Source organism: Oncorhynchus mykiss, chromosome 7, assembly GCF_057628025.1.
Source record: "Oncorhynchus mykiss isolate SJ-2025 chromosome 7, ASM5762802v1, whole genome shotgun sequence".
Taxonomy (NCBI): Eukaryota; Metazoa; Chordata; class Actinopteri; order Salmoniformes; family Salmonidae; genus Oncorhynchus; species Oncorhynchus mykiss.
The window spans coordinates 20,850,741-20,866,970 of NC_143028.1; the positions used below are offsets into that span (position 1 = coordinate 20,850,741).

The following is a 16,230-nucleotide window of genomic DNA, read 5'->3' on the forward strand; positions in this document are numbered from 1 at the left end:
CCAAGCTCATCAACAAGCTCAAGGCCCTGGGTCTAAACCCCGCCGTATGCAACTTGGTCCTGGACTACCTGACGGCTCCTCCCCAGGTGGTGAAGGTAGGAAACAGCTCCTCCACTACGCTGATCCTCAACACTGGGGCCCCACAAGGGTGCGTGCTCAGCCCCTCCTGTATTCCCTGTTCACCCATGACTGCGTGGCCACGCACACCTCCAACTCAATCATCAAGTTAGCAGACGACACAACAGTAGTAGGCTTGATTACCAACAATGACGAGACAGCCTACAGGGAGTAGGTGAGGGCTTTGGGAGGAGATGATTGTGGGACTTCAGGAAACAGCAGAGGGAGGACCCTCCCTATCCACATCGATGGGACCACGGTGGAGAAGGTGGAAAGCTTCAAGTTCCTCGACGTACACATCACTGACAAACTGAAATTGTCCACCCACACAGAGAGTGTGTTGAAGAAGGCGCAATAGCACCTCTTCAACCTCAGGAGGCTGAAGAAATTTGGCATGGCACCTTACACTCTCACAAACTTTTACAGATGCACAATTGAGAGCAACCTGTCGGGCTGAAACACCGCCTGGTACGGAAACTGCACCGCCCGCAATCGCAGGGCTCTCCAGTGGGTGGTGCGGTCTGGCCAACTCATCACCGGGGGAAAACTACCTGCCCTCCAGGACACCAGCAGCACCCGATGTCACAGGAAGGCCAAAAAGATCATCAAAAGACAACAACCCCCCGAGCCACTGCCTCTTCACCCCGCTATCATCCAGAAAGCGAGGTCAGTACAGGTTCATCAAAGCTTTGGACCGAGAGATTGAAAATTAGCTTCTATCTCAAGGCCATCAGACTGTTAAAATAGCCATCACTAGCACATTCGAGACTGCTGCCTATTTACATGGACTTGAAATGACTGGCCACTTTAATGAATGGAACACTAGTCACTTTAATAATGTGTACATATTTTGCATTACTCATCCCATACGTATATACTGTATTCTATTGCATTCTACTGTATCTTAGTCTATGCCGCTCTGACATTGCTCATCCATATATTTATATATTCTTAACTCCCTTCCTTTACTTAGATTTTTGTGTATTGTGTGTATTGTTGTAAAATTCTTAGATATTACTTGTTAGATATTACTGCACTGTTGGAAATAGAAACACAAGCATTTCGTTTCACCCGCAAAAACATCTGCTAAACACGTGTTTGTGACCAATAAAATTTGATTGATTTGATTTGAGTTAGGGATACTTGATTCTGTTCTGTCTGAAGATGTCACTATTGTACAGACTACTGGGGGGGCTACATATATTCAAAAAAAGTATCTGGTACAACCTGACGTATAACATGTGGGCGAGGCTTAAAGTGGAACATAACAAATGAAGAGCTCCATTCGTCTGTCAGCCTACTCTTTCCATAAGAGAGAGTAGACATATTATATTGTTTCATGTATTCTCGTCATTGAGATGGGAGACATATTGCATATAGGCCTACGGAAGCCGAGGAGAGACGAAATATTTTGTCTCCACCCGCGGGAATGGCGACTGAAGAATGTCAGACAGGCGTGAGTGGTGGACATAGAGTGATAGAAAGTCGGAATGTCCTACATATTCCAATGTAACTTTTTCTGCAAGGTATTTCAAAACTAAGTATTTCCTTTGCGTAAATCATCCTGGAGTCTCCAAAGGATTCCTGAAGAAGGCACGCAGAACAGAGGCAAGTTTTTAAACCATGGCCTGAAAAGATGAGCAAATCAGCCTATACAGTCGAACTCACATGCATTACGTTAAGTTTTTTCCAACAAAACGATACGTTTTTTTTTCTTAGATTATTTAATGTGGTATTTTCTGTAATTAAGTTATTAGTTATTATAATGTCCCATCAACTGCCGTAGGCTATTTGTGTTACGAAATGGACATTCTATAAAATGTTATTGCTTTAGTTTAGCCTATTTAATTGCTTTGGTATCGGCTGGAGGCAGTGGCATTTTGACAAATTATTCTAATCGTCATCATCAGTGGGGCAATGCGTGAGTATAAAGTCGTGGTCCTCGGCAGCGGAGGTGTCGGCAAGTCTGCTCTCACCGTGCAATTTGTGACCGGGACCTTCATAGAGAAGTATGACCCGACAATTGAAGATTTTTATCGAAAGGAGATTGAGGTGGATTCCTCCCCGTCGGTGCTTGAGATTCTGGACACTGCTGGGACAGAGCAGTTTGCTTCTATGAGAGACCTTTACATCAAGAACGGCCAGGGCTTCATACTAGTCTACAGTCTGGTCAACCAACAGAGTTTCCAAGACATCAAGCCAATGAGAGATCAGATCATCAGAGTTAAAAGGTGATTTCTGAGTTTGATATTAATTCCCTGACTGTGTCACTAGATTGAAAGTTAATTTGGAACACGATCAGGGTCATGGCCAATGGCCCTATTGAAATCAATGAATATAGACTATATTCTAGAAAATTCTAATGGTCTAGTAATTACTCTAGTTTATTCCAAATTAGTATGTATGTGTGCGTGTGCACGGGTGTGTGATTTGATTCCTTTGGATCGATAATACTTGAGCAGGGCTGGGCTCACATCTGCTTAGTTTTATCTTGGACATGAAACCAAATAATCTTCCTGTTCTTTGAGGAGATATTATCTGATTCATCCAGGTCATGTGTTAGTCATGAAAGTCCAGCTGTGCTTCACCTGTACTCTATTGCCCAGAAGTCCTATGGTTTGATGTTGGACTTCTAGCTAGATGGAGAACCCATACAAAACCTGAACAGGTCAGAGCATAGGCCATCATTCAGATTGTCCCACATACAGTTCCTTCAGAAAGTATTCACACCATTTGACTTTTTCCACATTTTGTTGTGTTACAAAGTGTGATTCAAATGGATTAAATTGTCATTTTTCTGTCAATTATCTACACAAAGTACGATGCAATGTCAAATTGGAAGATTTGTTTTTATTTAAAAAAAAAATGTATTAATGAAAAACCAAAACACAAATATATCTTGATTAGATAAGTACTCACCCCCCTGAGTCATTACATGTTAGAATTTGGCTTTATGTTTTAGGTTATTGTCCTGCTGGAAGGTGAATTCAACTCCCAGTGTCTTTTGGAAAGCAGACTGAACCAGGTTTTCGCCTATGACAAGCATACCCATACCACGATGCAGCCATCACCATGCTCGAAAATATGAAGATTGTTACTCAGTGATGTGTTTGGATTCGCCCCAAATGTAACGCTTTTATTTAGGACAAAATGTAAATGTCTTTGCCACATTCTTTACTTTAGTACCTGGTTGCAAACAGGATGCATGTTTTTGAAAATGTTTACTCTGAACAGGCTTCCTTCTTTTCACTCTGTCATTTAGGTTAGTATTATGGAGTAACTACAAGGATGTTGTTCCATTCTCAGTTTTCTACTATCACAGCCATTAAGCTCTGTAACCATTTTAAAATCATCATTGGCCTCATGGTAAAATCCCTGTGCGGTTTCCTTCCCTGTATCTTTGTAGTGACTGGGTGTTTTAATACACCATCCAAAGCCTAATGAATAACTTCACCATGCTCAAAGGGATATTCAGTGTCTGTATTTATTCCTTTTTTTTAAACCCATCTACCAATCGGTGTCCTTCTTTTGCGAGGCATGTGGAAAACGGATTATCTTTACGTCTGACCTTATTTGGTCTTGTCATAACAAAGGGGATAAATAGTTATTGACTCGACATTTTAGCTTTTCATTTTTTATTAATATGTAAAAAATTCTAAAAACTAAATTTCACTTTGAAATTATTGGATATTATCTGTGTAGAACAGTGACACAAAATCTAAATTTAAAATTCAGCCTGTAACACAACAAAGTGTGGAAAAAGTCAAAGGGTGTGAATACTTTCTGAAGGCTCTGTAGGTCATCTCCATACCAATGCTGGTCCAGAATACCATACTGGTCCAGAGTAGCAGTTTCCCTCCTCCCTGGCAACTAATTTAGGAAGTACTGTATCTTTGTAACCAGAGATGTTAGACACGATGGTTTAGAGAAAAGCCCAGGAAAAATTCTAGATCCTAGGTATTGGCAATAACTTGTCCTGCTCAGATCACATGGTCAAGAAAAACTAAAGTCCCCTACTCAAAGTTTCACTCTGTTAGTTGGAACAAGTGAGATGATGAAGTGGTAAATGCAAATCAGATGCCTGTTTCACACTATAGGGCCGAGCCAAAGCGAACCATACTTTACTGGCCATCCCAGTACAGCTCGGGTTGGTTTTGCTTGGTTTAGCTTCTATTTTCCAGCCTGTCATTACTAAGATGCATAGTACTCCTCCATGGTAAAATGTCCCCTGGATACAGATCTAGGATCAGCTTCCCCTCCCACAGACCTAACCTTAACCATTAGTGGGGAAAATGCTAAACTGAACCAAGATCAGCATCTAGGGGAAACTTCACTCTACTCCCATTAGCTAACTCCAGAAAGTGGCTTTACAGTACTTTTACTGCCTCGCAAAACCCATTATTGCTGAGCCAGCGAGCAGAAGTGCACTATATCCTCACTCACCACAACTCGGGATTGTGTGTGATTTGGAAGCCAAAGAAACATCAGGTCTCCATTAGTGAGAAGGCACATAACCTAAAGCCACGTTTGACTCCTAGCAGCGGAATCCTCAGAACTAGGGGGATCCAAGAGTGAGGTAATGTGTGTGTGTGTGTGTGTGTGTGTGTGTGTGTGTGTGTGTGTGTGTGTGTGTGTGTGTGTGTGTGTGTGTGTGTGTGTGTGTGTGTGTGTGTGTGTGTGTGTGTGTACTTTCAACTCTTGCTGCAGCACCCCACAAACCAAATAAATTACTGTATCGTGTATATTGTTGTTTCGGAAATCCAACCTGGGTGTGCTCCAACTTGATCTTAACGCTTTCCTCACATGAATGTGAAGGATAATGAGTCGATCGACCTAGAAGCTGTGTTTTCAAAGCACTTTCAGATGGATTTCACGCTGCACTGATGCTGTGTTTAATAGCAAGAGAGGACCAACACAGGCTGTTAAGTGTAGTCATTTGTGCAATGGGGTGTGGTCTCAAACTACACTTCTAAGGAGGGATGTGTGACTGACGTTCTGCCGTTTAACCCACGTCCTGGCTCACCGTGGTGGTGTTCATTAGGCACATCATAACAAAATGTTTGGTACCCACAGGGTCCTGCATGGCTCAGTTGGTAAAGCATGGAGCTTGCAACACCAGGGTTGTGGGTTCGATTCCCATGGGGGACCAGAATGAAAATGTATGCACTCAACACTGTAGGTCTATCTGGATACATTTTTTCTAAAAAGACACAAAAATGGGTATTGGTCAGCATGATTTAGATAACATAAATATAGGCTATGAAATGGAATACAAACCAGTACTTGTAGCTATGTTTTAGAAGTACTGGGACTCAATTTGAAAAGTATCACGAATAGCCTGTTTTTGACCATATAGACCCATTTCTTAGGCCTCATTCCCTGGTTTGCCATAGAGCTTTAAAGTTCCAGGAAGGAACATTATTTAGTTCAAGTTACTGTTATGGTTCATGTTGAATTCACTGATTTGCCCTATTTATTTTTGTTGTCAAAAACTATATGTGGCCTTGTGTTGTGTTAAGTTTTTGTAAGTTAATAAGCTTATAAGTATAGGTTTATAAGCCCACAGCCCAGCAGCAGCAGCACAGTGTGGGAAGCCCGTCATCACAGCATCTCTTGGGACTCCACATCCATTTTGTTATTATTTTCCCTAGCTCTCCCTCAGTACGCCAAAGGAACATCTATCTAAGTACTGTATGTTAGCTTAGCCACCATAAGGCTACAGGATTGGGAAAGCCACAATCTGGTATTTGTGTTTCATCCCGACTGCAGTTATTTTCTTCAAGAATCAATGGGGATATATATCATTAAAGGTCCAATGCAACCATCTCAATAATCTCAAACCATTTCTGGGAGAGAAAAAAAATTCAATTGAAATGATCAAAAATAAACATAGTAAAAAAGCAATTTAAGCAAGAATTTTGCTAGGACTGTCTGGGATAGGTCTGAGTGAGTGACCTAATTGGGAGGAGCCTAATGGGAGGGATATGTAACCTGAAAACTAGCTGTTATTGGCAGAAAGGTTCAACTCTAATTTGTTATCGATCTATTAACTTGATGTTGCCAGGCAAGCCAAAACTGCATCCATGCAAAAACAAGCAGACATTTCAGGCAGCCTTTTAAACAGCTCTTACACTAAAAAAGGTATTATCATCATTGTTACAGTTTCACAGAATTAGTCCAGCATCATAGTGTGGAAATATATATACAGTATATATATAAAACACTGAAAAAGCATGTATTACAATGCACTGCCCCATTAATTTGAATGACCAAACATTTCCTGCAAATGTCTTGCCTGCAAAAAAAAAAATTGCATGCAAATATCCCAGGTTGTACTTATTTGTCGTTAATTAAAGGTGCAATGAAACAATGAAACAACAGCAGCTCAAGGCTTGGGGGGGGGGGCATCGTGCTGGAGAGGGCGCATGCTCCGCAGTCATTAGTGTAATTGCACTGTGCTTTAGGAAGCTGGTGTCGGTGTGCTGGATAAGGGAGCAGGCTGACGCTCCTTCAGGCGAAACAAAGAATGGAAATGCCTTTTCAAAAAACACAGCGGTTTTCTTGTTGTGTCTTTGGTTAGACCAGGGAAAACAGTCTCAGACACAGCCTGCAGCCAGAAAGCGTCATGATCAGTTAGTTGAAAGTGCTCCCTTAGTGCAACATTTGCTTGCAGATCAATCGGTTCCATCTGTAGAGATCCAGCACGTGCCCACTTGAAGGTCTGTGTCACCTCCACATTTCCAATCAGCTTATCTATGAAGTCAGCATGAGGAGGAACATCTCTCTCACCCTGAATCTGTTCCTGCACTTTTGGGAAGTGTGCACAGTCTCCTTGAAGATCTTCCTTGAACACTTCCAGTTTCCTCTGGAAGGAGCGGACAGATGTCATCAAATCACAAACGGAATTGTTCTTGCCCTGTAGTTTCACGTTGAGCTCATTAAGGTGTGATGTCTACCAAAAAAGCAACAATATCCATTTTGCTCTCGTCTTGCAAAAAAAAAGCGAAAAAAAAAAGCTTTGTTGCCTTCTGGCTCTTGAGCTGTACAAGGAAAGCTGTCATTTCCTTTCAAATGGACCAAAAGTGTTCCAACACCCTACATTTACTGAGACATCTTACGTTGTTGTGCAGCAGTAGCAGCATTTGCCTCAACTTCTTTCAGGAATTCTCTCAGCAGGTGATGTTGATGAGATGAGGATGCCCTGAGGAAGTGGATGAGTTTCATCATTGTATTCATCACTTCAGCATACCCTTCTGACAGATTGGCGCACGGGACGGACTGATGAATGACGCGGTGGTAGGCTGTGAGATCAGGGTTGTCCTCGTTCAGCCGTGCCACAGCTCCTCTCTCTCTTCCTGTCATGGCAGGGGCCCCCGTCTGAGGTGATAGAGACCACTTGTTTTTAGATCTATCCCCCTCTTTCTCAGCATCTCCTTTATGGCCATGTATATGTCTTTTTCCTCTTGTATGCGTCTCGAGTGGTGTTACACCTAGCAGGTCTTCACAGAATTCCTTCTTTCTCTGTGTGGTAAAATCTAACATACACCAGAAGCCGGGCCTTATCACTCACCTCAGTAGATTCATCAAGAGTTAGTGCTATGCATGGTGCACTCCGAATAGCTTCATCACGCTGTGTTAATACATCCTGTTTTAGTATTTCACTCTTTCTTGCCATTGTTGGACATGGCATTGGGATTTGCTTGATCTTCTCACACAGCTCGCCTTTTTTGTTTACCGTCAAGTAATGTTTCAGCAACAGCTTTCACGCACTCGTTCACCACTCCCCCGTCAATAAATGGCTTTTGGTGTTGACCCAAAATCCAAGCTATTTTTTTAGTGAACATTCGTTTGCACGTTGTTGGGCAGTGAAGGCATGGGAGAGGACTCTGGTGGAATGATCATACTGGGCTTTGAGTTTGTGTCACACCCTGGCCTTAGTATTTTGTGTTTTCTTTAGGGTGTGACATGGCTATTTATGTGGTGTGTTTTGTCTAGGTTTTTTTTGTAGGTTATGGGATTGTGGTTAGTGAAGTAGTCTAGGTAAGTCTATGGTTGCCTAGAGTGGTTCTCAATCAGAGGCAGGTGTTTATCGTTGTCTCTGATTGGGAACCATATTTAGGCAGCCATATTCTTTGAGTGTTTCGTGGGTGATTGTTCCTGTCTCTGTGTTTGTTGCACCAGATAGGGCTGTTTCGGTTTGTCACGTTTCTTGTTTTTGTATATTGTTTATTTTTCATCTTTCATTAAAAATGTATAAAGATAACCACGCTGCATTTTGGTCCTCCTCTCTTTCACCAGAAGAAAACTGTAACAATGTGTTTATTTTTGCATGCCCTCACCTCAGACTGCTGTGGATATGTTTGCTCAAAATATCTGCTTTGTTTTCGTAGTGGCTCTTCATGTTGGCACTTTTTTATTAGCGCCACGGTCTCTGAACATACTCTGCCTGATAAAGGCATATTTGTCAGTCCACTCCTCTTTGAAAGCTTGATTTTCTGTATAGACTTTCCTGACTTTTGCGCACGCCATTGTATAAGTTCTCCTCTCGCTTCCGCTTTTGCATCTCTCGCTGTCTCTCTGACAACATCAGTCTCCTAACATGCATTGTAAACATTAGCTTTGATTGGCTGAGTTTCGTGAAGTGATTTAAATAACGCACGTGACTGGACAACACACAGTATGGGGCGCTGTCGGGGACCTTCCCAGCTGCGCTGAGCCAGCGCAGTATGTGTAAATTGAAAAAAAGGATTGCTTCATCAGTATTTAATTTAACATAATTGCAAAAGTGTTTTCTAATGATCAATTAGCCTTTTAAAATGATAAACTTGGATTAGCTAACACAACCATTGGAACACAGGAGTGATGGTCGCTGATAATGGGCCTTTGTACACCTATGTAGATATTCCATTAATTTTCCAGCTACAATAGTCATTTGCAACATTAACAATGTCTACACTGTAATTCTGATCAATTTGATGTAATTGTAAAGGACAAAAAATGTGCTTTTCTTTAAAAAACAAGGACATTTCTAAGTGACCCCAAACTTGTGAACGGTAGTGTATGTAAAAGAGATATGTCTGTATTTAATTTTCAATACTTTTGCAAATAGGCTAAAAACATGTTTTTGCTTTGTCATTATGGGGTGTCGATGGGTGAGGGTAAGAAAAAATATATTTAATCAATTTAGAATTCAGGCTGTAACACAACATGTGGAATAAGTCAAGGAGTATGAACACTTTCTGACGGCACTGTTTCTGGGTTATTAAACTTGGACTTGGAATTCAATCAAATCTGCACTGCAAGAAACCCAAAGTGTGGAAAACATCACATTTAACGCCCGCTTGGAGGATAACACAGTGCCACCAACGCGGCCCGCTCCCAAGGACTGTGGGCTCTCGTTCTCCGTGGCCGACCTAAGTAAGGGATTAAAGCATTTTAACCCTCGGCAGGCTGCCGGAGTGTTTACGGACATATTCAATCTCTCCCTATCCAAGTCTGCTGTCACCAATTGCTTCAAGATGTCCACCATTGTTCCTGTCCCAAGAAAGCAAAGATAACTGAACTAAATGACTATTGCCCTATAGGTCTCACTTCTGTCATCATGAAGTGCTTTGAGAGGCTAGTTAAGGATCATATCACCTGCACCTTACCTGACACCCTAGACCCACTCAATTTGCATACCGCCCCGCCCCAATAGATTCACAGATGGTGCAATCGCCCTCGCACTGCACACTGCCCTATCCCATCTGGACAAGAGGAATATCTATATATGAATACTGTTCATAGACTACAGCTCAGCCCTCAAAACCATAGTACCCTCCAGCTCATCATTAAGCTCGGGGCCCTGGGTCTGAACGCCGCCCTGTTCAACTGGGTCCTGGACTGGGCGCCCCAGGTGGTGAATATAGGAAACAACACCTCCACTATGCTGATCCTCAACACAGTGGCACAAGTCTTTTTTTCTTCTTACATTTTAGTCATTTAGCAGACACTCTTATCCAGAGAAATTAGGGCTTTGCTCAAGGGAACATTGACAGATTGTTCACCTAGTCGGCTTGGGTACTCAAACCAGCAACATTTTCAGTTACTGGCCCAACACTCTTAACCCGCTAGGCTACCTGCTGCCCATGGAGTCATGGAAATGGCCTAGGACTCTGGAGAATCACTGTCATAGCAGCAGTGCCCAAGGCAATGGTAATCTGTCACTGGATCAGTATTGTTCAGAAGAGAGGCAAGAGGCCAGAGCAATGTAACATTAGTGATAATGGCAGGATTCCCTACAAGGCCAGAGGAGGCCTGGAAGAGAACTGCCAAAATCAAGCCATTATGAGTGCTATAATAATCATAATCATAATAAAAATCATAATAAATACATTTTGGGGTATTTTTATTGTTTATGGACTGGCACAGCTGGAAGGTAGAGAGGAACCTACAGTAGCAGTCAAAAGTTTGGACAAACCAACTCATTCAAGGGTTTTTCTGTAATTTTAACTATTTCTATATTGTACAACAATAGTGAAGACATCAAAACCATTAAATAACACAACAATAAAAGTGTTAAACAAATGTTTAAATTTGACATTCTTCAAAGTAGCCACCCTTTGCCTTAATGACAGCTTTGCGGGCTCTTGGCATTCTCTCAACCAGCTTCACCTGAAATGCTTTTCCAACAGTCTTGAAGGAGTTCCCACATATGCTGAACACTTGTTGGCTGCTTTTCCTTCACTCTGCGGTCCGACTCATCCCAAACCATCTCATTTCGAGTTGAGGTCAGATGATTGTGGAGGCCAGGTCATCTGATGCAGCACTCCCTCACTCTCCTTCTTGGTCAAATAGCCCTTACACAGCTTGGAGGTGTGTTGGGTCATTGTCCTGTTGAAATACCAAGCCATGGTGTCGAAGGAATTGTCGGTAGAGCTCCGAGACAGGATTGTGTCGAGGCACAGATCTGGGGAAGGGTACCAAAAAATGTCAGCAGCATTGAATGTTCCCAAGACCACATTGGCCTCCATCATTCTTAAACGGAATACGTTTTGAACCACCAAAACTCTTCCTATAGCTGGCCACCTGGCCGAACTGATCAATCGTTGGAGAAGGGCCTTGGTCGTATAGTTGACCAAGAACCCAATGGTCACTCTGACATAGCTCTAGAGTTCCTCTGTGGAGATGGGAGAACCTCCCAGAAGGACAACCATCTCTGCAGCATTCCACCAATCAGGCCTTTATGGTAGAGTGGCCAAACGGAAGCCACTCATTAAAAGGCACATGACAGCCCGCTTGGAGTTTACCAAAAGCCACCTAAAGACTCACAGAACATGAGAAACAAGATTATCTGGTCTGATGAAACCAAGATTGAACTATTTGGCCTGAATGCCAAGCGTTACGTCTGGAGAGAAACTGGCACCGTCCCTACGGTGAAGCATGGTGGTGCAGCATCATGCTGTGGGGATGTTTTTCAGCGGTAGGGACCAGGAGACTTGTCAGGATCAAGGGAAAGATGAACGGAGCAAAGTACAGAGATCCTTGATGAAAACCTGCTCCAGAGCGCTCAGAACCTCAGACTGGGTCGAAAGTTCTCCTTCCAACAGGACAACGACCCTAAGCACACAGCCTAGACAACTCAGGAGAAGCTTTGGGACAAGTCTCTGAATGTCTTTGAGTAGCCCAGCCAGAGCCCAGACTTGAACCCGATCACACATCTCAGGAGAGACCTAAAATAGCTGTATAGCAATGCTCCTCATCCTACCTGACAGCGCTTGAGAGGATCTGCAGAGAAGAATGGGAGAAACTCCCCAAAATAAATGCTTACTGAAATTTAAGTGGGTTATTGGTTTATGACAGCTGATGTGGTGTAGAGAGAAGTTGCTGAACTTGGGTCAGTTTTGCATTTCCCCCACTAATGGTTAAGGTTAGGTTTGGGGGAGCGGAAGCTGATCCTAGATCTGTACATAATAGCTGATATGGAATCAAAGTATTGTTGTGCAGAATGTAACTGGTTTGTGCCCAGTGAGGGACAGGGACAGAACCTACTCTGTTACAACAGCACATACCCAAGATGACTCAAGGCTGTAATCACTGCCAGGTTCTTCAACAAAGTACTGACTAAAGGGTCTGAATACTTCTGTAAATGTGACATTTCAATGTATTTGTTAGAAATTTGAACAAGAATTTAAACCTGTTTTTTGCTTTGTCTTCATGGGGTATTGTGTGTCGATTGATGAGGAAAACAAACAATGTAATCAATTTTTAAATAAGGCTGTAAAGTAACCAAATGTGTAAAATGTCAAGGGGTCTGAATACTTTCCCGAATGCACTGTATCTCTCGCTCTCTATTCTGTATCTCTATTCTGTACATTGCTTTAATAAATACAGAGATGCATACAGATATACTGTATCTCCCCCATCTCTATTTATCTCTCTCTCCCTCCTTCCTAGGGATGAGAGTGTGCCTGTGATCCTTGTGGGGAATAAGGTGGACCAGGAGGGAGAGAGGGAGGTGTCTTGTGGAGAGGGCCAGGCTTTGGCCGAGGACTGGGGCTGTCCCTTCCTGGAGACCTCGGCGAAGAGCAAGACCATGGTGGACGAGCTTTTCACTGAAATCGTCCGACTGATGGACTCCTCCTCGCTGCCCAACAGAGCGGAACCCTGCTGTGGCTTAGCCTGCAGTATACAGTAGCTCGCGGGGAGGCGGGTCTGTGAGAGGGTGGCGGACAGGGGGCTGAACAAATAGGCGCACAGCTGCTCGGTTTGCAGTATTTACCAACTCCAGGGGGGAGTTGGACAATACCGCCCCCAATGAATAAAACATGTTTGTGATGGTGAGCTATCGAAGTCTTCAGGTCTCAGGCAAGGTTACTCTTCATGCGACAGTGGTACACCAAATTCCCTCCGTTACACATTCGCCAGAGAAACATTTGGAAACAGGGGTGAAAGAAAACAGATCAACATTGTAAGCCTATATCGTGTGTTGACTCAAAAGGATGGGGCAGAGCATGGGACACTATTGAGTACGTAGAATCAAACTCACCAAGACCGAAGGACGGACAGAAGCACGGACAGACAGACAGAAAGACAGTCTAAGGGTTCTATTAAATCTGTATCACAAAAGTTTAGCCTTACAGCGTGATAGAAATTTAAAGCCAATTTTCCGGTGTTAGCGGTGACTGCATTTACGGTAAACACTGTATGTCGGACTCAATTGGAATTTACATTTCTATTGTGCAATCTGTAATGCTTCATTTAGTTTAGCTTGGCGTTGTCCGTGCATCTTGGTTGCCATACACAACAAATTGTTTGCCTTGTTACCTGAGGTTCGTGGTTGACTACACATGTTTTTAATGTGTACAGTTACATTTAATCTCCCACTTCGGTTTTATTTTGCACCTCAATATATACATTTTCAACAAACGTGGAAAAAGAGTCAAATGTATTTAATGACATTTGTACAATTATTAATAGGCTATAATACAAATATCAGTATCATACAGATGTAGGATCTTCATTTGATGAGAATTTTCCTGCACAGTCGGAAATGCAAACATGTAGTGTATATGGTTTAAAAAGGCTTCCGAGTTTTTACATTTCCACTTAAAATTCAGACTTGATTTGCCCTAATGTAAAATGTATCAACCCCTACAAAAAAATGTAATTCATTATTATCCACATAATAATTCACATTTCCTGTTGCTGCTGTAGCAAACTGGATCAAATAAAAATCCTACATGTGTAAACGATATAAATTATATACGTGTGTTAGTTATTAGATCATCGGGTTTTTATGAAACTCTAGACTTTGAACATGACTTCCTACACCACATTATACAGCATCTTCAATGCTCTTACTGAGGGAAGGAGGTTGTTGGCCAAGATCTCGCGATACATGGCCCCATCCATCCTCCCCTCAATACGGTGCAGTCGTCCTGTCCCCTTTGCAGAAAAGCATCCCCAAAGAATTATGTTTCCACCTCCATGCTTCACGGTTGGGTTGGTGTTTTTGGGGTTATACACATTCTTCTTCCTCCAAACACGGCGAGTGGTGTAGTTCTGGGCTGATCCCTCACCTTCCTCATGATCATTGATGCCCCACAAGGTGAGATCTTGCATGGAGCCCCAGACCGAGGGTGATTGACCACCATCTTGAACTTCTTCCATTTTCTAATAATTGCGCCAACAGTTGTTGCCTTCTCACCAAGCTGCTTGCCTATTGTCCTGTAGCCCATCCCAGCCTTGTGCAGGTCTACAATTTTAACCCTGATGTCCTTACACAGCTCTCTGGTCTTGGCCATCGTGGAGAGGTTGGAGTCTGTTTGATTGAGTGTGTGGACAGGTTTCTTTTATACAGGTAACGAGTTCAAACAGGTGCAGTTAATACAAGTAATGAGTGGAGAACAGGAGGGCTTCTTAAAGAAAAACTAACAGGTCTGTGAGAGCTGGAATTCTTACTGGTTGGTAGGTGATCAAATACTTATGTCATGCAATAAAATGCAAATTAATTACTTAAAAATCATACAATGTGATTTTCTGGATTTTTGTTTTAGATTCCGTCTCTCACAGTTGAAGTGTACCTATGATAAAAAAATTACACACCTCTACTTGCTTTGTAAGTAGGAAAACCTGCAAAATCGGCAGTGTATCAAATACTTGTTCTCCCCACTGTATATATATATTTTTTATAACCCAACCCTGATCTGTACTTCTCTACAACTTTGTCCCTGACCTGTTTGGAGAGCTCCTTGGTCTTCATGGTGCCACTTGCTTGGTGGTGCCTCTTGGTTAGTGGTGTTGCATAGTCTGGTGCCTTTCAGAACAGGTGTATATTTACTGAGATCATGTAACACTTAAATTGCACACAGGTGGACTTTATTTAACTAATTGTGTGACTTCTGAAGGTAATTGGTTGCACCAGATCTTATTTAGGGGCTTCATAGCAAAGGGGGTGAAAACATATGCACACACCTCTTTTCCGTTAAATTTTTTTTTTTAAAGGATAAAAAATCATTTTTTCCATTTCACTTCACCAATTTGGACTATTTTGGAAACTCAATGATGGTCAGGAAAACCGTCAGGATGGAGAGCAGGATAGCAATCCAGGGAAAGGGAAACGGACAGATGGTCGGTTGGTGAAGGCCACAGCCCGGGCAAAGAAACTTTTCAGGTGTGGGAGGTTTTGGTCATGATTGACCTGAACCGCCTGCTAGGGGTTCATTTTTGGAGGAGGGGGTGACCAGGGTGGGAGGGGTTGGCAATCTTTCCTGAACTCTTCCTTGCCCTGGAGTCGTGCAGGACCTTGATGGAGGGCAGGTGGCAGACATGACAGGACCGCTACCTCCGCCTTTGTGCAAGAAGGAGCACTGCCAGAGCCCTGCAAAATGACCTCCAGCAGGCCACAAATGTGCATGTGTCTGCTCAAACGGTCAGAAACAGACTCCATGAGGGTGGTATGAGGGCCCAACGTCCACAGGTGGGGGTTGTGCTTACAGCCCAACACCGTGCAGGACGTTTGGCATTTGCCAGAGAACACCAAGATTGGCAAATTCGCCACTGGCGCCCTGTGCTCTTCACAGATGAAAGCAGGTTCACACTGAGCACTTGTGACAGACGTGAAAGAGTCTGCAGACGCCCTGGAGACCGTTCTGCTGCCTGCAACATCCTCCAGCATGACCGGTTTGGCGGTGGGTCAGTCATGGTGTGGGGTGGCATTTCTTTGGGGGGCCGCACAGCCCTCCATGTACTCGCCAGAGGTAGCCTGACTGCCATTAGGTACCGAGATGAGATCCTCAGACCCCTTGTGAGACCATATGCTGGTGCGGTTGGCCCTGGGTTCCTCCTAATGCTAGACCTCATGTGGCTGGAGTGTGTCAGCAGTTCCTGCAAGAGGAAGGCATTGATGCTATGGACTGGCCCGCCCGTTCCCCAGACCTGAATCCAATTGAGCACATCTGGGACATCATGTCTCGCTCCATCCACCAACGCCACGTTGCACCACAGACTGTCCAGGAGCTGGCGGATGCTTTAGTCCAGGTCTGGGAGGAGATCCCTCAGGAGACCATCCGCCACCTCATCAGGCGCATGCCCAGGCATTGTAGGGAGGTCATACAGGCACGTGGAGGCCAC

General features: G+C 43.4%; 1 protein-coding gene and 1 pseudogene across 1 annotated transcript; one reads left to right on the forward strand and one right to left on the reverse strand.

The window, feature by feature from the left end:
- The first annotated feature begins 1,342 nt into the window (after positions 1–1,342).
- On the forward strand, positions 1,343–14,623 carry LOC110527579 (ras-related protein Rap-2a). The gene is made up of 2 exons (XM_021608959.3): positions 1,343–2,348; positions 12,553–14,623. Exons 1-2 carry the CDS (start codon positions 2,035–2,037, stop codon positions 12,791–12,793), a joined length of 555 nt encoding a protein of 184 aa, XP_021464634.2. The 5' UTR covers positions 1,343–2,034; the 3' UTR covers positions 12,794–14,623.
- On the reverse strand, positions 6,578–7,562 carry LOC149982345 (protein ZBED11-like; annotated as a pseudogene).
- Positions 14,624–16,230: the final 1,607 nt, after the last annotated feature.

Bases quoted from the DNA above. Each gene is read 5' to 3' on its own strand.
- LOC110527579 (XM_021608959.3), top strand. From the start codon at position 2,035: ATGCGTGAGTATAAAGTCGTGGTCCTCGGCAGCGGAGGTGTCGGCAAG. The intron at 2,349-12,552 runs GTGATTTCTGAG...CCTCCTTCCTAG, and splicing joins CAGATCATCAGAGTTAAAAG to GGATGAGAGTGTGCCTGTGA.